Below are 23,387 nucleotides of genomic sequence, written 5' to 3'. Positions count from 1 at the left end.
AGCAGATGCTATAAAAATAGCATGAATTTTCACTAGCTGGAAAACCCATGTGCTGTTTCAGTTGTTAGAACTGCTTTACATAGAGATCATGAGTATCTGGAGGGCAAAAGCATATGGAAACCAAGTTCCTCAAGTATCTCAGTATCTAGGAACAGTTAAAAAAAAAAAAATCAAATGAAAACTGGAAAGGCTTAAATAGACAGATTAGCTGCCTCAGTGAACATAATGTGTGTTATACTCAGGAGGAGAGCAGCAAAACCCTTGCCTTTTTTCCCATTCATCTGACTTCAACAGAAAAACAAAAATAACCCAAGCCTGAAAATGAGGTTAAATCTGAAGCCTTTCCTAGCGCTGAAAGTAGACACATGCAACATGCAAAAGAGAAAGTGAAAACAACACAAATGCAAGATGAGGTTACAGAGCAGCCTTCTGTGTTTAGCTCTGGGAAAGATGAGTGTACTGCTCTCTCTCTTTTTTTTTTTTTCCCCTCTTTTCGGTGTGAATTCCATATTCAGTGTGAAAGCTTTCTCAAACATCACAAACTTCAGGAATTAGTAAATGCTTTGGACACAGAAATACTGAAAATTGATTGATAGTAGGAAGTTTGGTCCAATGGAGAGCAGGGATCATTCCCAGAGCAACAAACAAGTTCAGAAAGGAGAGAAACATTAAAAAAACTGATACTACACTTCTGACTTAATGAAGGCTCTCCTAATAAATAAATATCTGCTCTGAAAATTTTCAGAGATGGGAAGATGGATAAATTCCTTTGACAATAAATGGGGAGAAGTCAATATAGGCAGAAGGGAGTATATGACCTAACATAAACAAAAGACTGCATTTACTGCAACTAGATATGAAAGAAAAAGAAACTGGTGAGAAAGTATGAACCACAATGACAGCAGTACTACACATAGCAACAAGAAGACTGAAGCACAGCAGGTAATAAAACAACAAGAAAAAAAATCCCAGAATCTTGGTAATGATGTAGCAACATCACTCAAAATATTGCAGGGAGGATAAGATGGATACCCTCAACATCACTGATGGTGCAGTTAGAGCTTTATTCTCTGAAGAAGCAACTATTTCTATGATTGTCATCAAAGACCAAAAATAACCATAAAAACTTAGTGGAATGCAACGAAACCCATGAGTGCCACATTGCGGATGTACTCCCCATGGCAAATGGTCAATGTTTGTTTTCATGCAGACCAGCCTGTACTTTCTTCTGAGTTTGGCTTTTCAAATGAAAATGGTCTACATTTCCTTCCAAGATACACCATTCTTACTCAGAAATAACTGCACTTTCTGAAGTACACAAAGTACTCTTTGGAGATTTCTTTCACATGGATTAACAGCATGTATTTGATTTCTCTAAGTTAGATATGAAAAGCACAGACACTAGAAATATTTTTAACTTCATCAAAATAGTAATTGTATAATCGACAACTGATTGCATATGAACTTAAGACTGAAGGTACAAATTGTGCTTCCCTTCTCCAGTTTATAGGGAAATAAAAACTGAAAAAACTCACAGAAGGCAATATCTATTCACAGAAAATCTAAGTTGGAATTGTCAGGTGTCTGAGTTTACCTGACACAAATCTCTGATCCAAAACTTTTGTTTGAGACATACTTTCTGTCTTGACTGACATTGACCAAAATTTTGATTAAGCACTATTGCATGAAAGGTGATCAGTATCCTACTCATATTCAGAAACTGGTTCCAGAAATTTGTATGATGCTCAGGAAACACCAGGCACTCCCCTTACACAGTAGGAGGCCAAAATTGTCATTATGAATTGAGGATTTTTTAACCTTAGTACCAAAGAGAGCAGGGAAGAAGAAAAAAATCAATCAAAGAAGCTATCTTTATCTCCAGTTTTCATGAACATCTTTGTTTTCAACATCAGAGTTAACAATGAGTTTAAATATAAGAGAAAATGAACATGGAAAACATCTGCTTTTTCTAGAAGCACGAAGGCAAAGTAATGTTTATTTTAAAAGACCATTAAAATATACTCTATAAATAGATCATAGAATTATAGAATCAACAAGGCTGGAAAAGACCTAAAAGATCATCCAGTCCAACCGTTCACCTATTACTAAAAGCTCCCACTAAACCATGTCCCTCAACACAACAACCAGTTGTTCCTTGAATACCCCCAGGGGTGGTGACTCCACCATCTCCCTGGGCAGTGCATTCCAGTGCCTCACCACCCTTTCTTAGAAGTAATGCTTCCTAATGTCCAGCTTGAATCTCCCCTGCCATAGCTTGAAACCATTCCCTCTAGTCCTGTCACTAATGACACAAGAGAAGAGGCCGGCCGCCAGCTCACCACAACCTCCCTTCAGGAAGTTATAGAGAGCAATAAGGTCTCCCCTGAGCCTTCTCTTTAGGCTGCACATTCCCAGCTCCTTCAGCCTCTCCTCATATGATCTGTGCTCCAGACCCCTCACCAGCTTTGCTGCCCTCCTTTGAACACGTTCCAGGGTCTCAATGGCTTTCTTGCAGATAAATATACACACACCTCTTGCATATGCTGTTTTGATATGAATTCGGGGGGGGGGGGGGGGGGGGGGGGGAGGAGGGGAAATGTTGTTTGTATTTCATTATATGGAGCTAAAGGAGAGGGAAAGGAGCATGTACACCTGGTAAGTAACTTGACTGGTGAGAGTGAAAATGTCATTAAATAGGAAGAAAAGTGTTCTTTATACTCCTGATTCGTCCAAGAATTTCTGTTGCTAGGTAGTAACACATGTATTGAGAAAATATTTTTAGTAACAAATGCCATCTGTATTCATGTTGTAGGTGTGCAGAGAGCCAAGGAAGTTAGGCCCCTGCTTATACTCAGAGATGCCTGAGAGACTTGCTCTTCCCTTTGTAGAAATGCATCACAGTTAAATGGTTCCTCAGTGCGCTTCTTGCAAATTGCTTCTGAAATCCCATTCAGAATATGGAAAATTATAGGAGTACAAAAATGATTGCACTGGATTTGATCAAAAGTCCATCTCACCGGTTTCCAGCCTCTGACAAAGACAAGTAAAAACTGCCTAGGAAATGAGTATATGAACCTAAGAACAAGAAATTATACTTCCTGCATTCTCTCCCAGCTTTGACATTTGTAAAGTAAAACAATAAAGTGAAATGAACTATATCTACCACAGAGGAAGTCAAAGAAGACCCAAACCCATATGGAAGATTAATTTCCAATAGCAACATCAGGTGAAACACTTTTGAAAGATAGCTGACACAAGGTCAATTTATTACTCTTCAAGACTCAAAAATGCTCACTGAAGACTTCCAAGGAATCTCAGAGATATAACAGTGGTGACATACTAACAGTCGTGAATAGTCTATCACATAAATAAAATCAATAATGAGATAAAGGCAAGCATCACATACAAAATTAACTTTAAAAAAGGAATTTCAGGAGGCTTCACGGGAAACTGAAAACAGTGACTCAGACTGCTTATCTAGGCAGACTGATAGAAATTTAGAAACTACAGAATTACTAAGTATGTAGAAAATATTATAGAAAAGTTAATGTGGTTATTGTGGTGGAAAGTCACGCTTCATAATTATTTAAGACTACTTTGAAGTAGTCAAACAACATCTAGGTAATAACTCATGCAATGTAGCTGAATTGCAAACAAGAAAAGCCCAACAGAAGGTTTTCATAGAAATCCTTCCAGCTTCTTAAATTTTCACCAACAATTTCAGGAGAGAGGGTGGAAGATGGGAATAGAAGAGGAGTAAACTAAGATTTTATCTGATAGATTCCTTTTGTGTAACTCATGTGCTGAGCACCACAGAAGAGGGCAGAACTGGAAAACGAGCAGGATCAACCTCACACCTGGAAGCTAGTGCATGTGGTAGGGTCAGTCTGGAAAGACATTAACAATCAAGGTTAATATATATACAGCTGATGAATGTGAACTATGGTACAATCTCCTTTCACTTGACTTGAGCTATCATGGCAGACATAGCCAAGAGGATGACACATGACAAAGGATGGGGACATACTGTGAACAAAGCACAAAGTTATAATGAAGTAAACAATAATTCTCTTAAGCCATCTGAATGGCATCTTGGTAGAACAGATTCCACTCCTATGTGTGTCTGTAAAGCTAAGTAAATCACTGAAATAAACCTCTTACAAGTTTTATTTTTGGTCTACATGGTATAGTGGTTATCACTTTACATTCTAGAGTACATTGCAAATATTAGCTAATTAGTCCTTGGTCAATAATCTGAAAATAATATCATTTCTGTTATCAAGATCATGTTAAGGAATGAAGATATAATTAAGAACTAAACATCTCAAAAGTGATTATCAACTATGTACCATTTCTGGCCTAAATATATTCTCCCTTCTTCCTTGAAAATCCTTCAGTACCTCATTATTTGAAATGCCTTGGGCCTCAAGTTCTACAGTCATTAAAGGCAGTGAAAAAAAAAAGAAAACATGAGGATGAAAATACTTTTGAAAGCACTACAATTTTACCAATTTTAACAAATCAATGTACTTTTGCAATAAGAGCTTGAATGATTTGATTAATTCCTTCGAACACTACTCAGCTTTGAATTATAGATGTAAAAAAAAAAATTCCTGTGCAATGATACAGATCTTTCTTTATAGAAATGTTCTTGATTAAAACATAACATTAACCTCCCAATCCTCCTTCCCTTTATAGTTCATTTTTAATGGAGAATTCAAAATATCATTGAATTAAACTTGTTCTGCTTTATCTTCTGAGATAAGACAACCAATATTTCAGTATGATACTGCTCAGCTACTATCAGCACTGAGCCTGTGATGCCATTGCAGGTTTATCTCATGGGAAACATCCTCTGTTCTAGATACTTAATCAGTTGAGCAATCACTTCCAGTGATTCAGCTCCAAGAACCAATTTCTTATTTTCTTTTATTTAAAGCATTTTTTAATCATGCAATACTTTATATAATATGAATTTGTTTGGCTAAAACACCAGGAGAGAATGCATCCAGTAGCAATGAGTAACAGTCTTTGAAGAGAGGCTATACTGTTTACATCAATATTTCCATACCATAAATACAATTGTTGGCTACTTTAGACATCTTCATATGCCATGATGGTATATAATGCTTCTGCCATTATGCCAGAGACAAGCAAACTGTCACGTCCAACAGCCACGTGGCTCTTCTGTTAATGCTGGCTTGGCTGTGGAAACAGACTATCAATGCAGGCTGAAGAGCTGGGCAGAGGAACTTTATGAGGTTTAACAAAGGAAAATGCTGAGAAGTGATATACACACAGATTAGGGGCTGACCTGCTCTGTAGAGAAATGAGCTTTTCAGAAAAGGACCGAGATGTTCCTGGTGGACAAGAGATTGTCCATGAGTCAAGAATGTGCCCCGTGGTCAATAAGACCAATGGTATCTTGGGGTGCATTAAAAAGAGCATGGCCAGCAGCTGGTCAAGGGAGCTGATCTTCCCTCTCCACTCTGCCCTGGTGAGGTCGCACGGGGAATACTGTGCTCAGTTTTGCTCTCTTCAGTTCAAGAAAGACAGGGAACTTCTAGGGAGAATGGAGCCATAAACATTATTAGAGGCCTGGAACATCTGCCTGAAGAAGACAGGCTGTTCAGCCTGGGGCTGTTCAGCCTGGAGAAGACTGAGGGGGAATCATTGCAGTGCTTATAAATATTTAAACTGTGGGAGTCATGTGGACCTTTTTGCAGTGCCCAGTGACAGAACAAGGGTTATTACAGAGACAGGGCTCCTACCAGACTAATGAGATTTTAGGCTGTCACAGTGGTGAGCGCATCAAGTGGTAGCCTCTCATCATTGTTCTTAGTTCCCTAGTTTCAGTGGGGCATATCTAAAACACAAAGCCATGCTGCTGTCATTTCATACAGAAAGCTGTAGATTTTTCAAGTTTTACACAAAAGCCACCAGATTTCAAATCTCAAGCTCCACACTTCAGAAAGTTGATTTGTGCTCCTAATTCATGCAGACATTATGAAAAATTTACTGGAAGATTACCAGTATGCTATGACATGGCTTGTCATATCTCTGAGTAATTTACACTTCTTATGATTCTACCTCTTGAGACCAATAAGGAGAAAAAATGAATAAACTTTATTTGCTCGACTCAGTTTGCCATGGCAAAAGAAACAGAAGCTAGGTGAAAGAAGGCTATAATTCAAATATTACAAAAACAGTTCCAACAAGTTAAACTCTCAGTTTGCTGTTGCATACATGAAATAGGCAAATGCTGATGATTTGACTCCTCTTTGCATATATAAATTCACTCCAGTATACTTACATAAAGCATACAGACACCTTCGTCTTTGGTGATTTGTCCACTACATCAGAATGGCCAACATGAACTTTCTAGCTATATCTGTTTTACCTGATTTTCATTCTGGAATTCAAGCCTGAGACAATGACTTCTAGGAAAACCTAATCCCCAAATACGAACAGTTAAGTAAACACATTGACTTTGCCAAGTGCCTGTAGGAGTCATCTAACAAATTCAGTCTGGTCCTCTTTCCCACTTTCTGTCTGCTGACTCTTGCTAGTGCTCTCCCCTGCAATAGTTTTACAGTTTGCTCACATATTAACATGTAAGCCTTGCTCTAAAGAAAAAAAAAATTATTTTATTTACAAAAGGCTACAGGAGATACAGCCTGCAAAATTTTATCTTCTAAAGAAATGGGTCCATCCTACTCTCAGCTAATCTGCTTAAGGAGGTACACTATATTTTCACGTTTTTTTTTTTTTGTTTTTTTTTTTTTTTTCTTGCTGCAGTGCAAACAAAGTACAACAGTCACATGGTATAACCTTCATTAACATGAAAATAGGCCAAACAACATTTTATCTTTCAGTATGTAGTTTGTAAACAAAAATATTATCCACTTGTGATTTTTACATAATTTTAATTACATATCAATCTATACTGGCTTTCATTGAATATTTGAACCATTTTCTAAACCTCTTTTTTATAATCATTTAATTTTTACCCCATACTGTGTGGTAGTAAGTATATAAGAGAATAGGACTGTTCTTTTCAACATTTTCTGTTTCCTTCATACTCAGTGAAAATATTTCATGTCTTTAACCATAGGAGCACCAGTAGAGGAATGTCTTATTGAAAATATCTTCAGGCAGAGCAAAAACATGTTCTTACTTGTTTAAGTTTCTTCAGATCTTCATCAAGCTCCAAGTTGTCCAGAATAACAGCAACAAACAAGCTGAGAAGAATCTACAAAACAAATGCAAATTATTTTTTAATTGTCTTGTATTTGTAGTGGTAGAAGTACTATCAAATATGAAGGAAAAGTGAGGGTGCCGCTGTTGTTAAATGGTACTGCCTATCACATCTGTTGAACTAATATTTCATTCTGATATATGCCTGCTAGCTATTTTGTAAGTAGATTTTTTTTTTCCTGGCTTGTTATACAATTATTGTATGAATACTAAAAAATGGAATGCTAGGTTTTATAACCAAGATTTTACATATGTTTAACATAGTACTAATCAAAATACATTTTGCAGGAAAACTGAATTAAAATCAACAAAGGCAACCTGAAACTAATTTACTTTATGCCTAATGCTCAGTGCTTCGAATGGATATAAGCGAAGTCACTAACTCCATTTGAGCGCATTGCCAAAGCACAGGAAACTCATGCGCCTTCTTTTACTTTCCATTAAACATTGTGTTGATATGTTTTTGGGAGAAAGAATCACAGAAAATGTGTATATCCCACGATAATTTTCTTGTGTAGAGATGCTGACTAGAAGGCAAAGAATGTGAATTTTTTTTTGATACAGCTGTGAAGGAGAGAGAACAGGCAGAGAAAGGATGTGGGTGAGGAAGAATGCTAACATTCAGCATCTCCCCTTAGTTGACTTAAGTCTTAAAGCAGTAAATACATGTATATAGCTTTACAACTATTGCCAAGGTTTACGTCTCTGTGGATGAAGGCTGTCATGGTGAGATTCTATAGGCAAGCATCATTTCCTAGAGATATCAGCAAGAATGTCAGCTCTTTTACAGGAGTTACAGGCCTAAAATATTTCTGTGGTTTTTACTGCTAACTGACAATCAGAGCAGAGCATTCTATTTGCACATCACTGTTAAAGTTTACTATTGTTCAACAATACTGAAAAGAAAGGATCATCCTCATAAATTTAAAAAATGCCAGTCTTCAGAAAAAGGAATTATCTTTTAATAGGAAATTGTCTTTTAGAAATATGTAGAATTTCCTGTAGTTGTTATGAAAACCATACTAAATATTTCACATACCTAAACAGCACTTCAAACTGTTTACCATTGTCTCATTATTACAAACTGTAAAATATAAGATGGCCTTCAAAATGCAAAACAGGTCAGAAAACTTATAAAATACATATTTCCTGGTACAAAATAGTTCGCTCCCTAATTGATGATTTTGCCATCATTTTGTCAGGATATTCCAGTACGGTGTTTTTCTTTCCTTAGCTCCTTTATACAGCCTATGACACTCTAGTACCTGCAGTTTGGAACATGCTAGTTAAGGAGGTACTGTTCTATGCAAAACAGAAATATAGTGCTCATTAAATACATTACCACTTTCAGCCTTGCTTTTTCATACAATCTATCAAGGCATCAGGACTTTCATTAATTCCCTTTTCAGCTTTCTTCAACAAGAACTAACAACCATGTACCAGAAAAGTAAAGTTAAATGCAAACTTATTATTTGTTTAACTTTCTCCACTGCCATCTCAACTAATAACAGTCTTCACTTCCAAAGGAGGTTTTGTTTTTTGAGCTTCAACTTTCCTTTGCTTTCTAATGTGAAACCTATTCATTTCACTCCAAAACTCTACAGTTTGCTTTGCCAAATGGCTGCAATTATCACTTCTCAATTCTAAATCACCCCCTTCTTCTGGCTGTTGAAAGTCATTTCTCCATTTGACTTCAGTTGTTTTTTGGTTTTGTTTTGTTTTTTTCACTTGCAGCTGTTTATTCTTAAATGTCTTTTTGGTTTCAGGAACAGCCCAACTGTTTCCATGCTCCTTTACCAATTACAAGTTTTTTTCTCTCTTTAGGCTTCTTTTGTCTTCAGACAATTCTGTCCTTGGAAGCTTTTCCCTTTCAAGGTCTGAGGAAAAACTTAAAACTGAAGCTAACAAATTCATAAAGCCAGGTAGTTTTGCAAAGCTCTCTTAGAAGAGCTTCTTCATACATATAGAAGTTGTGTAAGTGAATCAAAAGAAATGCATAGACTTAGGGAGCAAAGTAAGGGCTACATAATTAAAATGCAAATGCCCTGGAAAAGGACTGTGGACAGTGTACAGACAGGTGGTTTAGAAACTAGCAAAATAAGTAGCTTCAGTAAGCTTACATAGGAGTCCCAGATAACTCTGAAAGTATAAAGCAGAATACAGAAATCTCTTACAACTAACTTACTTTTCCATTAAGTTGTGATATTTTAGCACAGAGGCCACCTTGCACTACTTTACGCATTTGCTTAAATGTTCATCAAAGAGGAAAAAAAATTGATTCAGTTTCAGGTTGGTAAAAAACACAATAAAATTCTCAAATCAGTAACCAATTCATGACCAAAGTCCACTTATCTTTTCCTTTTATTCCCACTACCAGAGGACTTTTAAAGATCTCACTAGCATATTAATTTGCTTTTCCTGACCCAAGGACTTACCAGTAGAAGTTCCATATAACTGACAGCATTGTACCTTTGCTTTCCTTATGTTTTAATATGGTTAAGCAGTTCCAGTACAATCAAATGCCCTTTACTGCCATTTCTCAATGGTCAGGATTTCAATGAATGTGAAGAAATCTACTGCACTCACAATTATAGACTGATCAGCCAGGCAATTATAAGTGAAGCAGGATAAATCACAATGTAAAAAACCACAAAAGCAGTTGGAAATTGATGGAGATAGTATAAATATAATTAGCACCTTAAGAAGCAGGTAACAGCATAGTAAATTGAAAAAAGAAAATGAAAATATGAATAAGTGTGTCAAAAACTGCAGTGAATGGAAAATACAAAAGTACAGAATAAAAGCAGTAGAGAATTAAGGGTGGATCAAATGGTTATTCCCCTTACTGTGGCATTTTATCCAAATTCAAAATACATTACCAAACAATTTTTGATATAGGATTTCCAAAAGGCTGTTCTTTTTACCATTTTCTTTATAGAAAAAAACATAATAACCTCATTTGAAATCCATACAGAAAAAACTTTTTTTTTTAGACATAGTCCAACTTTCAATACACATCCAGGAACTGCTTTAGTAATTCTCATCCTTTTGTTGCCTACCATACTATATTATATATTTTTGATGCAGTGATTTTGCATCAGAGAGCAGGCAAGCACTGTCTTATTGTTAAGAGTTTGCATACTAAAGCTTAACACTTCTGACTCTAATTATTACTGCAAAGAGAATGAAGTTGAAAACCATTTATACGTGAAATACAAACACTTGCTTCACTCTGTAATCATCAGAACTGTGAAGGCACAAGACAGTCAACAATTATACTGTTAGCCTACCAGTGTGATTTGGATCTTAGGAAGAACAAGTCACGCCAGAACAAAAGCTCCCCACTTATGCCACATGGCTGAAGGGCTGAAGGTTCTGCCGCACCAAAGAAATAAACCAAAAGCCCCTTATGCTGAACATGCGCATCACAATCAGTTCTAACTAGAAGGAAAAATTATATGTGAGTAATTCTAAACAAAGAAAAGCACAATGCATTTGCAAATTAAAGCTTACCAATGTAGCAAAAAGATGATAGAGTATAAAATAAATGGCAACTACTGGTGCCCACATATGTCCTACAGCATTCAGTGTCTGATCCATGACATCTACCCAACCTTCCTGTGTGAGAATCTGAAACATTGACATGAATGCCTACAAGAAAAGAAACACATACATATTAATATTTCACAAATTGTATTAATGTAGTTTTTACACTCATTACTAAAGTTGACTTAGCAGAGCTGAACATTAGCTTTTTTTTGTTGTTGTTATTTTTTAATCTTAATAAATATTTGTATTCTAAGTTTTGAAGTCAGGTGACAGGTTATTTCAGAGCAACAGCAGCAATTAATAACCTAACCTTCAATTGCTTCAATAGCTCAAGCTCCATTAGCCCATATGAAAAGCTTTTTGGTTTCCTCCTGGAATAACAAAATAGGAAAAAAAAAAACCAAAACAAAAAACCCTGCTCATTACAGCTTATTGTTTACAATAGAACACTGAATTGTAATTTGTTGGCTATGCACATATTTCAGTGTTACCTCTCTATAAATAAGTCTATAATAAAATGTAAAATGAAAGGAGACAAAATGTTTATGTTATCTTAACAGCAGAAACACTCTAGGCATCCCACTGATGAGACTAACCAATACAAAACAAGGTCCCAGTTCTTCTGTCTGTTTCAGTTATTCAGATTCTTCCTCTATGTATTTTGTCAACAGTGTTCATTGTGCAAAGGTTTATGTAACATTTTCAAATCCCTTCAGACCAGGAATGAATGTCAAAAACAGAAAGAATAAGGCAAATGTTTCAACCAATTTTCTTTGGTGATAGGAATGTCTGAATCCAGATGAGCCCTAGAATCCAGATGTCTGAAACTTCTGAAACCACATACTTAAAGCCACGGATCAAAATGCCAGGACTAAGCACTGTAAAACAGAAGACAAGCTACATCCTGTCCCATCTACTGCCATTTTTTAATAACAAAAGTCATGCCTGCCAGGCAAAGTCCTGGCAACTGGAAAAAGGGAAATATCACTCTTATTTTCAAGAAAGGGAGAAAGGAAGATTTGGGGAAGACATGTTAAGGCACATACGGGATGAGAACATGATCTGCTACAATCAGTCTGGCTTCACTAGATCATGCCTCAGGTCTCAAAGGAGACCACATTGCAGCCTTTCAGTACCTAAAGGGAGCTTACGAACATGAGAGAAATCAAAATTTTACATGGTTAGATAGTGATAAGACAAGAAGGAATGCTTTTAAACTGTAAGAAGGGAGATTTGGATTAGATATGAGGTGGAAATTTTTCATTGACAGTGTGGTGAAGCGTTGGCAAAGGTTGCCCAGAGAAGCTGTAGGAGCCCCAGTGCTGGAAGCTGCCAAGCCCATTTTGGATAAGGTCCTGGGCAACCTGATCTAGTGCTCAGTTTAGTGGTTGGCAATGCTGCCTGTGCAGGTGGGTCTAAACTAGATGATCTTTGAGTCTCTTTCAACACAAGCTATTCTATGATTTTAGGATGATGACCTCATCAATGCACAGTACCAGTTCTCAGCCTCCTTCTATCAGGTGAGGATAAAGCTAAAGTAGGCAATTGCGGAGCATCTCTGGAATTGTATAGCACCTCTGGATGCAGTAGTGACCAACCTCACCTAATGGGTGGGACTCTCTTTGCTGAAATATACTTTAGATGCTTAATTACATTAAGTAATACAACCAAATTCTGGCTTTAAAAACACCTGGGTGAGTGGCTAATTGAACCAGTGCAGTATTCTTTATACTGAATTATATCAAAACATATTTTTTTTAAATAAGTATTTTAAATAAATCTTCAGATACAAAGATAAACTACTGCTATGTTGTGGACCCTTATTAGTACAAACACTGAATATATTTGGAAAAGACACACTTACAACAGCATAAAAATCCAATCTGCTATATAAATCAGCTGTCCACAAAGCATACAGGTATTTCAAATGGCCTTCCTTAAATACTATTGTATTTAAATATTTTATTATCACACTAAGTCCAGTATATGTCAGAATATTAGTTTTAAGAGAGCACAGCAGTACACAATGAGTTTGTTTTGCTTCCGTCAATCTCCTTCAGAGCAAGTTATTTTTAGCTGAAAGGTGCACTTCCCACTGTTTATATTAAAATGAATTTGAAATGCAGCTATCTAGCTGACAGAATCAACATCTGTGAAGATGAGGCTTAGAGATTTATGCAAATGGTGATATTCTGAATTAATTTACGTTATAGAAAAGACTGTCAATTTCTTTGAGTATTTATGCCCTATTACTTAATTAGCTGTTTTGATGATGGAAGTCAAACTACCTTTTTATTTTTAGTAGAAGACTGGCAAATGTACGGTAGAATGTACAAACAGAAGTGCCAGTTCTGATAGCCTGCCCATCTATTACAGGGTGGTGCCACTTCAAGAGCTACTTGCAGTTTTAATGTACTTGCCTTTTAAGTGTTGTTTGTCCATATAAAATTTTGGCGAAATCCCTGAGGAATTTGGTAAGCAGTTCCCAAATTCACTTATTCATGCAAGCACCCCTGCAATCAGTGGGATTACTTCTGCAAATGAAGTTAGCAAGATTCAGGCCAATGCTGTGCAATGCTGGAATTGCTTTCTACCTGTCTTGAACTTTCTTTTTTCTCCTGACATAGTAATGAGTGCTCTATGACACAGTGCAAGAAGTTCCACGAGAAACTCTGTGAAAATATCAGCAGCACAGAGACTGTAATTGCATCAGAAAATTAAGAAAATATGGGTCAGCTTTTTAAAGGGATGTTGATTATGTTGAATGAAAAGGTCAGAGATGGAGCTTCCTCTGCTCTCCAGACTAGAATCTGAGTCCTGTTTTTTCTGATGACCGCAAGATTGTTGGTGTAGAGATCAGTAGGCCTAGATTTCTTTTCTTTTTTTTTCTTTTTTCTTTTTATTGCATTTCAGAGAATAGTGTTGTTCCTGGCCTCGTTGCGTGGCTGAGACACTGAGTAGACAAATACAAGGCCTCAACCCTCAACAGAAAGTGGGGCATGGAATTCAGACACTAAAATCATATTTTGTTTTCCATACAGCGAATGTTTAAATTTACAAGCAGCCATCTTATACTGCTGCCTTTGCACAGAAGTTCCCCTCTGATTTTTCTCCAATTGGGGCCTTACACTGAACTACCCAATTTTGAACTCGTGGCTCAATGTGTGCAGCCAAAGAAGACATACAAAAATAGAGATGGCAAAATGGTTAAAAAGCAGATAGCAAACATTTATATATTTATATTTGGTATTAGAGAGAAAGCCAGTCCAATTGGAAAGTTGCAATGGGCAAAAGAGCAGTGAAATTTGTAACCATAGCAACATTGAGTTTGTGCCTATTGACTGTTGTCAGGAAACCATGTGAAAACATGCAATTTATAGGCATTAGTGAAAGGAGGAGGTCTCCTTGTTCCCAAACCCATACTGTGCCTTCTTATAAAGCACTTCTGGCATCAAAATGATTTTATGTTTTGTCTGTTTCACTATAGAAAGCACTTTAAAGTAAAAATGAAGGTTTTACCTCTAGAGTCACCACTTTGTTAGTGTACTTGTCCTCTGCGTATTCAGAACTGAAAGAAGCTCATAGCAACAGTGCTGCCATTTGGGGTTTGCTCCTATTTGAGTGTAAGCTCTTAAAAATTCACAACAGCAATTTCTGCTAGGCAGACTTCATACCTTCTTCTATGTTATACAGTGATACAAGTATTTCATCAGTCACATTATGAAAAGGATGCACTCCAGTCAAATCCACAATTGTGTATTTCATTTCTGTCTTACTGCAAAACCATTTTGCGGTCTTTATTGAGAGCAGACATTACAGTGACACTGTCAAACAAATTATTTTTAGTATTAATTTTTCACTGACTGTGTGAAACTATTAAAAGCTTCTTCATTAGAAAATTAAGGAAATTAATTTTCCCTAATTTTCACATGCTGCAAATATATTTTTCTGAACCATTTAGGACTAGCTGAATAAGTATATAAATAAAGAATAACTAAAAAACAAACACTTTACTGCACTCTATCAGACAGAAGCTGTAGGAAATATTTCAGTTCTCTGGAATTGAATACTGGAGCAGTCCTTTACTATGAGTAATGGCTCTTGCATTTTTTCCCACAAAAAACCAAACACAAAGTAGAAAACAACTGAACAGTTTCTATTAAAAAAAAAATAAAACAACAGCAACAACAACAACAAACACAAAGCAACCCTAAAACTTACTGGAGAAAATACTTGCTCAGTTTTGTATTTTAGTATATACACATATCTGCAAAAATTCAACATGGTAAAATTTTTTATTAAAACCTACTTGGCCTCAGATTGAACTTTCAAAATAATTTAAAACTTTCCTAACATCGTGAGATATCTTAGCAATGTTTTACTGCAAGTCAATCTTTTTCAGTTGTTTACACCAATTATTTCAGTTAGAAATATCCAAGTACTCACAAATGTCTTGTTTTAATTATACTACAATAACTCCTTCAAGACTATCATTGCCATTTTGCCTAAGTAAAAAAAAAATAAAAAAATTCTGAAACTAGGCTCCACAGTTGATTTGAAGCTTTTGAAGTTCAGTTTTTTTTCATCAGAAGTTATACATGGGACTTGGGCATAGCATAGGGTGGCAGTGTCACTCAATTTAGAGGCAGACGCAATGATTATTTAAGTAAAGTTTAAGTTATATTATCCTCTTTTTGCTTTCTTCAGCATTTCAAAACTGGATTATACTGAATTCTTTACGACTGTTTTTGTAAGTACAATTTATAATATAGAAAACACGGCATAAATTTCATTCCTTGTGAGTAGGTATTTTTGTCTTACATTTGATGGTTAGCATCCCATACATCAAATTCAGGCCAAATTGTTCTCTAGTTATTTTGTTTGCTAAATGAATGAGTCTTGAGGCTGTCCTTTTCATTGGTATTTAATTGTTCCTACCAATGCACTTTCTCTGAAATAGATACATTGGAAAACCAAACTGGAGTGACAGAAACTAATAAATTATGACTGAAACCAATCCACGTACACGCAGTTTAATGCATTATTAAATAAATGTCCATATTTCATTCAGAACAGTATTCAATAAATGCATTAGCTCTAATTTCCACCAATTTTCAGTGTTCTATTCTGAATTAACTCTTTGCCCATAAGGCAGACACTTATTTTGTCAATGCATACAGGTTCTATAATGCTGTGAAAAGGAAGCATTCCTGTACTAATCAAGATCAACCACTCTAGAATATGTAGACATAAATCATGTGTACACATTTTATATACATCTTGTGGATAATTTCCATGGTTCTAGAGATGGATCTTTTTTTGTAGCATGCTAGACTACTGTTAAACCATATGCTTATCATTGCGCACACATAACATTTTTCCATATTCCTGTAACAGAAATAGAAATACAAACTTCACAACTGATATACTATTGGAAGACATCCAGAAAATACATATTATACATATACATATTATAATACATAAGCTGTTCCTGCCCCATGGTTATATAAATAATAGAAAAAATAGAAAAAAGAATAAAAATGTTGGTCATATAAGAATGAATATACATATTAATGACAAGAAAATATCTATACACAATAAAGTATCATTGCTGGTTATACTTGCCCGTGGAAAGGTTGTAAATCTATCCAGTTCTTCCACAAAGCAAAACATCTGTAAACTGATTGCTGACATTACAATTAGAAGGCTGGCAGTAAATACAACCAAACTCCCAAGTTTTTTTCCCGGTCCAAAGATCTTATACACAAAATCCTCCAATGCAGGAGAGATCTTTATAAGCCGAACTACTCTAAGAACCTGTAAAGAAAAAACAAAAAATAGAACTGCATTAATTATTTGATTATTATGTTAATTAAAAACTTGTCAGACTTCAAGGTAAAAAAGGAACGTGTGCCTTATAACACAGTAAATATTTGGTTATCACTGGTGCAGCAGTTGTTAGATTAAGAACATTAAGCCACGGAACCCGTCAGACTTTGTCCTTGTCTTGACCTGCCTAGAGGTTTGCTTTAGCTACTAAAAATTATTATTTAATGACCAGGTAACTATTAACATATTTAAATTTTGCTCAGTCTTGGAACATTGTATGCTGTAATGTTCATTGCTACATATATCTTTTGATCTAACATACATTAATAAAAAGAAGCAATTTTGCACAGATAAAGCTGTCTACAGCCCTTTCAAAAAATGCAGCACCAAGGCATGGTATGACTGCATATTTCTTGAGAGTAGAGTCATAGGAGGATTCTAAAGACCCCAGAGTTATCAATTCTTCTGTGACCCATATCCATCACAAAAATGCAAGGGAGTAAAGCTGTTTTTGGGGTACACAAAGGAAGAGAAATACACAAAACAAACAATAGTGAATCTGAATGTAACGAGGAATTACAGAGGGTTCAAACATCTAAGAATGGCCTCCAGTAGAGAACAAAACTCAGCAGTCACAATTTAACAACTGAGAATTGATTGCAGCAAGTAAATTGCTCCAAAGTTTGCTTACCATCACTCTTAAAAAATCACGTTTTAAATGAACAAGATCCTGAAGAGCCTTTGAAGAAAGCTTTACTTTGAGCAACAGGCTGAATGAGATGACTTTGAAAGGTGACTTCTAACCTACTCTTCTGTGATTGTGTGTTATTTGTTACAGAAGGTTATGTATTTGCACTTCAAATGGACAGATCTTCCATAGTTCATCTTTCTATTTCAGTGACCCAAGGGAAAATTGCTTGACATTCTGTCAAGTATAACCTAGCAAGTTTGGTAATAAACACATTGCTACACAACAAGGGAAACTTTGGGTACTGTTTCTCAGTATCAGAGAAAATGGCATTGTGTGCTACTGAAGAATTTGATGTATTTTATGCATCCCAGTGTTAGCAGTAGCAGCAGAACTTTGATCATGTGTAAAACTCCTGACCCACCCACTGCTGAATCTACTTTTGAAAAGCTCTGAACCTCCTATTCCAGCCGCTAATGGTGACAAAAGCAGTAACATGAACAGTACTACCAGCAAGAGGCAGTGGCATCCTCAGTAGGCATGGAAGACAACTGACAGGAGTATATGGGTCAAATCTAATTCTGCAGTTCTTACAAAGAAGACTCTCCAACCCACGGTATAGCCTATATTTCTATGAAAATCATGTTGCAACTGAAAGGTAGGGATTACAATGAAATTATAAGCTGATGTTACGTGCACCTGGATACCTACCTATCAGGTACCCAGAATATACTATACTGTCAGGAAAGAATCACAACAGAGTCAGCTGTCAAAGGGGAGACAGAAAGTCAACACCAGAGAGTGTTTATTCCAAACAAACCAAACCCCTGTTGAGATGGGAAATATCTGCACTTTCCTCAGTAATTAAAAAGGGCCACGGAGCTGAGAGGTTACATGAGACATTACCTAACTTTAACATCATTTGAATAAAGTGTGGTAATGTCATTTCTATCACATTTCACATTGCAAGTAAGCTGAGTACATAAAACTGTTTGCCAAAACAGTGACAGAAAGAAGAATCAGTGAGATTTCCAAGTACTACAAACATTTAAATGTGGTGCCTTCTTACTTAGACATCTACTTAATGTGTAAATGTACATGAATGCTAATGTCAACAATGACCCCAGTGGAGTGAAGATTGCATGCTGGTTTGTATTCTGAATTGTGTTTTGGTTTAACTTTACTAACTGCCTTACTTTTTTTATCTTCCTTTGGGGAACTTTAACTGACCTTTAAGCAACACGCTAATCTTATTGGTCTTTTCTTTTTTTTTCATTTATTTTCATTAGGCAACAAATTTAATCTAGCAAAAGTACACTGTAATGAACATTTATGCATTCCATGTAATTGGAGGGCAAATTGTATTAAATTTGAAGGATGTAGATGGTGCCCAATCTGGATTAAATATAAAAACACATTAAAAAAACAAATAAAAATGAAAACGACAAAAGGGAAATCACAGTTCTGTCACAATAATAGCTGCATCTTGTATAAGTGATGAAGTTTATTAAAAAAATGACTCAGCAGTATTTCTCCAATCACAACTATCATTTTGCAATCTAATGCTGTTTAAATCTCCCCCTTCGTGCCAGTTTATTAGAAGTCTAACAATATGCAATTTCTGTTATTTCTCTACAGATGAGATGTTCTGTAGATTAGGGAATGGTGCTTTGTTTTACAAGTGTTTTCTTTCACAGAGGAATTTGCAAAGTGTTTTGAATGAACATGAGTGTAAGAAAGATAGGTAGGAAAGTGAGCAGTAGCCACAGTGGTGAAGAACAAATGATACCTTGGCAAAAGATAATTATGAGACAAATGAATAATAAAATATCTGCTAACCAGAACTGGACATAGAAAATAATATTTTTGCTTATTATACTGGAATGTGTCAGATGACTTCTGTTTCCAGTAACCTGTTTTGTTGGCCGTTTAACCTGTCATCATTAATATCTAAAGACTTGTAAACAGAATCATAGAATCATAGAATTACCCAGGTTGGAAAAGACCTTGAAGATCATCAAGTCCAGTCGCAGCCAAACCACAGCACCCTAACTCTAACAACCCTCTGCTAAATCATATCTCTGAGCACCACATCCAAATGGCTCTTGAACACATCCAGGGACAGTGACTCAACCACCTCCCAGGGGAGCCTATTCCAGTGTTTAACTAACTTTTCTGTAAAGAAGTGTTTCTTAACGTCCAACCTAAACTTACCTTGGTGCAACATGAGGCCATTTCCCCTCATCCTGTCACTTGTCACCAGTGAGAAGAGACTTGCCCCACTCTCACTGTAAGCATCCTTCAGATACTGGTAGAGAGCAATAAGGTCTCCCCTCAGCCTACTTTTCCCCAGACTAAACAGCCCCAGCTCCCTCAAACTCTCCTCATAGGGTTGATTTTCCAAGCTCTTCACAAGCCTTGTTGCCCTTCACTGGACCTGCTCCAGTACCATGTCTTTTTTGTACTGAGGTGCCCAGAACTGAACACAGTACTCAAGGTGAGGCCTCATTAATGCCGAGTACAGGGGCAGGATGACTTCCCTAGTCCTGTTCACCACACAATTCCTGATACAAGCCAGGATGCCATTGGCCTTCTTGGCCACCTGGGCACACTGCTGGCTCATATTCAGCCAACTGTCCGTCAGCACACCAAGCTCCCTTTCCATCAGGAAGCTTTCCAGCCACACCTCCCCAAGCCTGTAGGGTTGCCTGGGGTTGTTGTGACCAAAATGCAGGACCCGACACTTGGCCCTATTGAAACTCATGTCATTAACCTTGGCCCCTCGATCGAGTCTATCCAGGTCCCTCTGTAGTGCCCTTCTCCCCTCAGGCAGATCAATACTCCCTCCCAACTTGGTGTCATCTGCAAACTTACTGAGGGTGCACTCAATTCTCTCATCAAGATCATCAATGAAGATGTTAAACAGAAGCAGTCCCAGCACTGAGACCTAGGGGATGCCACTCATGACTGGCTGCCAACTGAATTCCACTGACCACAGCTCTGTGCCTGGCCATTCAGCTAGTGCTTCACCCAGCAGAGCAGCCAGTTTCTCCATGAGAATGTTATGGGGGACTGTGTCAAAGACCACATTGACAGCCTTACCTTCATTCACCAAGCAGGTCACCTTGTCATAGAATGAAATCAGGTTTGTCAGACAGGATCTACCGTTCACATAACCATGCTGACTAAGCCTGATCTCCTAGCTGACCTTTAATTGGTCCATGATGGTTCCTAAGATTATCAATTCTGGACACTGAGGTGAGACTGATACAGGGAATTAGTTGGATTAGTTGTCAGAGGAATAATCACAAGTCTGAACTGATAAGTAAGTCTTTCCTTATCTTGTTTTCCCCTTCTTCCCCAAAGTTAACATGTAGGAATAGCCTCAATAAACACACTTTCCCTCTGGACTGAGAATAGTGGGAGAGCTGTAAGAGAAACCTTAAGCTGGTTCTGGTTAAATGTCTTCAGAATACCCAATGACTGCTCTTCTCAGTTAGGGATGTGACTGCCACTGATGTCAAGATTTGGAGAAGCAACAGAGAGAGCATTTAGATCTTAGGGACAGAAGCCAGGAAAGCAGTGGTGGCTTTTAGAAGGTGACAGTAGGCAGTTGTAAGTAAGAGTTAGAAATAATCCTAATTCTGAAAATTTACCCAAGAAACACAGTTAAGTACAGACTTACTTGTTATTTTAAAGGTATTCTCAAAAGGTGTCCCTACTGTGAGAACATCTGTATTCTGATGATAGAAATAAATGAGTCTGAAATATGTACTCCTCCTGATGAGTAATATTTTTAATTGATATAAGGGTAAAATGTGAAAAAACAGCTGTACATACCTGAAAATATGTAAACTGAGAGTGATAGAGATCTGGATAAATGTGAAGAGTGGTTCCAATTACAAGTAGCAACTCAAACTTGTGAAGAGAAGAGCTGATGTATCCAGTGAAACCCAAGCACCAGATCTTCAGGAGGGCTTCTAAATCAAACAGAACTGTAAAAGCAACCTAGGTGAATAAATAAAACAAGAAAGATGTGGTCAAACACTGAGTTCAATTACAACTTCCTAAGTTATAAAGTCTATCAAGATTCTGTATGGCAAAAATAAAGATCTCCATGGTATTTAGAAAAGAAAAAAAAAGACACCTAAACATGGTATTTCATTTTTTTTCACATGATTTAAAAAAATGTCTGAGATTGCATGACACCTATTTGTTCACTGATGAATAATACAGAACTGAAATGAACTTTTACATTTATAAACAATTGAGAACAACCGTAAGAGTACTTTACTATCTGGATAAACAATTTTGATAATCTAATGAAAATCAACCGTGACAAATCATGCATCTACTTTTCTTCTAAGGAATTATATCTATTCTGCCAAAACACTTGTTCTTTATTCAACTTTCATTACAAATAGTTGGAAATCTGTCTAATTCATATAATTGTAAAATCTGACACCTAAATTTTCAAAAGCTGTATGCTTAATCTGAAAATTCAAATACCCCAGTGTTCAATTTAATTAAGACTTCTTTTATATATATATATTTTCTCATATTGATTATTGAAGTGTACACGTCATGAAATTTTCTGAAGTCCAATCACAAACGTGGAATGGAATGAAATAATAAATACAGCCAAGGAAAGAATGAAGAAGATACTTTCAAGATGTAAAGCTGTGAACACAGAGGAGCTGTCTGAAGAATTTTAAGAGATCTAATGAGAAAGCCAAAGTTTAAAGGTCTTTTGTTTGAAAATTGCTACCTCAATTTTTCCACAATTTGCAAAGTAGTAAGACAACTGAAAGAGGTTTAAAAAAAAAAAAAAAAAGAAAAGGAAAAGGTGATGGAACTTGAACATTAAAAGCTCAGTCAAGAACTGATAATTTTTCTAAGTTTTAAAAAGAGACTGTGTTAAAGAAGCAAAGGGATTAAGGTGGGAATTACAGAGGAGTTAGAGAAGCCTTTCCTGAAATAATTACCACAGCAAAGTGCAGTGACAAAAGGGAGACAATTTTCTAAAGGTTTACATCTTCAAAATTTGTTCTCACAGTGATGAAAATCATCTTGGCTGGATATGTTTCTTTCTCACTTGCCTTCTTCATTAAGCACTGCCTATAATATGAAGTATTCTCTCCCTCATTTTCCAGCAGCCAGGAAACTCAAGATGGAAAAGACATTTCTCCTTCTTTCAGCAGTTTTCCTGTCTAACTGTTTACATGCTTTGGGGTATAAGAGAGACACTGAAATAACATTAGGCGGTATATATACCCAGCTAAAGCTTTCAGAGTCTTGTGTAAACATAAAAAGGTACAGCTTAAAGCTTCTTTTAGATTAAAAATTATTAGCCTTTTTTATTACAGAATGTGAAGGTAGAAGATGGAGAGATTAACTGACTGCAGGCAAAGAGGTTTAGTGGATTTGCCAGGGGTAACAAAGTTGGAGACTAAGATCTGACTGTGACGGTGCGCTGCCCCAACTCTCCAGTCTTCCCTAAACCACCTTCTTCAGCCTAGTCTTGCTCACAAGGCCATCCCACTTCTGACTCCCCAGTCCATACTGGCCCCAGGGCTACAGCACGGGCTATCTCTTGTTTAATCTGTTCAAAAGCCTGCTGCTGCTCAGGGCCCCATGCAAAATCATTCTTCTTCCGTGTCACCTGATAAAGGTGTCCCTTTGAAATTAACTGTTGACCAAGACTGGAACTAGGAGTACATCCAGATGCACCTTGGCTCCTTACCTCCATGAAAGGAAGGAGATCCACTATGAACCTCATGACTCATCAGGAGGGCCTACTATATGTGTGACGCTTACCCTATTCTTTATGCAGTAAATAACGAAGTGTATCCAGCCATCTTGAATCCTGTTAAGTCACGGTCTTAGTTACATTTAAGCTTTGTTAAATCACTATATTATATCCATATTATATCAGTAATCATACTCTATCTTTTCTCCTATGAGTGCAGTATAATATAGCTGCTTTCTATCTGCAACAGTGACAACATCAGTGATGTCGGCTTAAGTGCTTACCTCATTTAGTCCATCAAAAACACATTTATCA

At 36.6% G+C, this 23,387-nt stretch overlaps 1 protein-coding gene across 5 annotated transcripts in view; it reads right to left on the bottom strand.

Moving 5' to 3' along the window:
- NALCN (sodium leak channel, non-selective) overlaps positions 1-23,387 on the bottom strand; it is a 197,096-nt gene that overhangs the window by 65,214 nt on the left and 108,495 nt on the right. For all 5 annotated transcript variants that reach the window (XM_085552963.1, XM_015851497.2, XM_015851496.3 and 2 more), the window contains 4 exons: positions 21,164-21,331; positions 16,432-16,623; positions 10,771-10,908; positions 7,178-7,252 (listed from right to left, as the gene is read on the bottom strand). In XM_085552963.1, coding sequence (XP_085409089.1) covers positions 7,178-7,252; positions 10,771-10,908; positions 16,432-16,623; positions 21,164-21,331 — 573 coding nt within the window. The remainder of the gene's footprint in view (positions 1-7,177; positions 7,253-10,770; positions 10,909-16,431; positions 16,624-21,163; positions 21,332-23,387) is intronic.

Source organism: Coturnix japonica, chromosome 1, assembly GCF_054131305.1.
Source record: "Coturnix japonica strain WE chromosome 1, WE-NBRP24, whole genome shotgun sequence".
Taxonomy (NCBI): Eukaryota; Metazoa; Chordata; class Aves; order Galliformes; family Phasianidae; genus Coturnix; species Coturnix japonica.
This window is presented reverse-complemented; position numbering and strand designations above follow the sequence as displayed.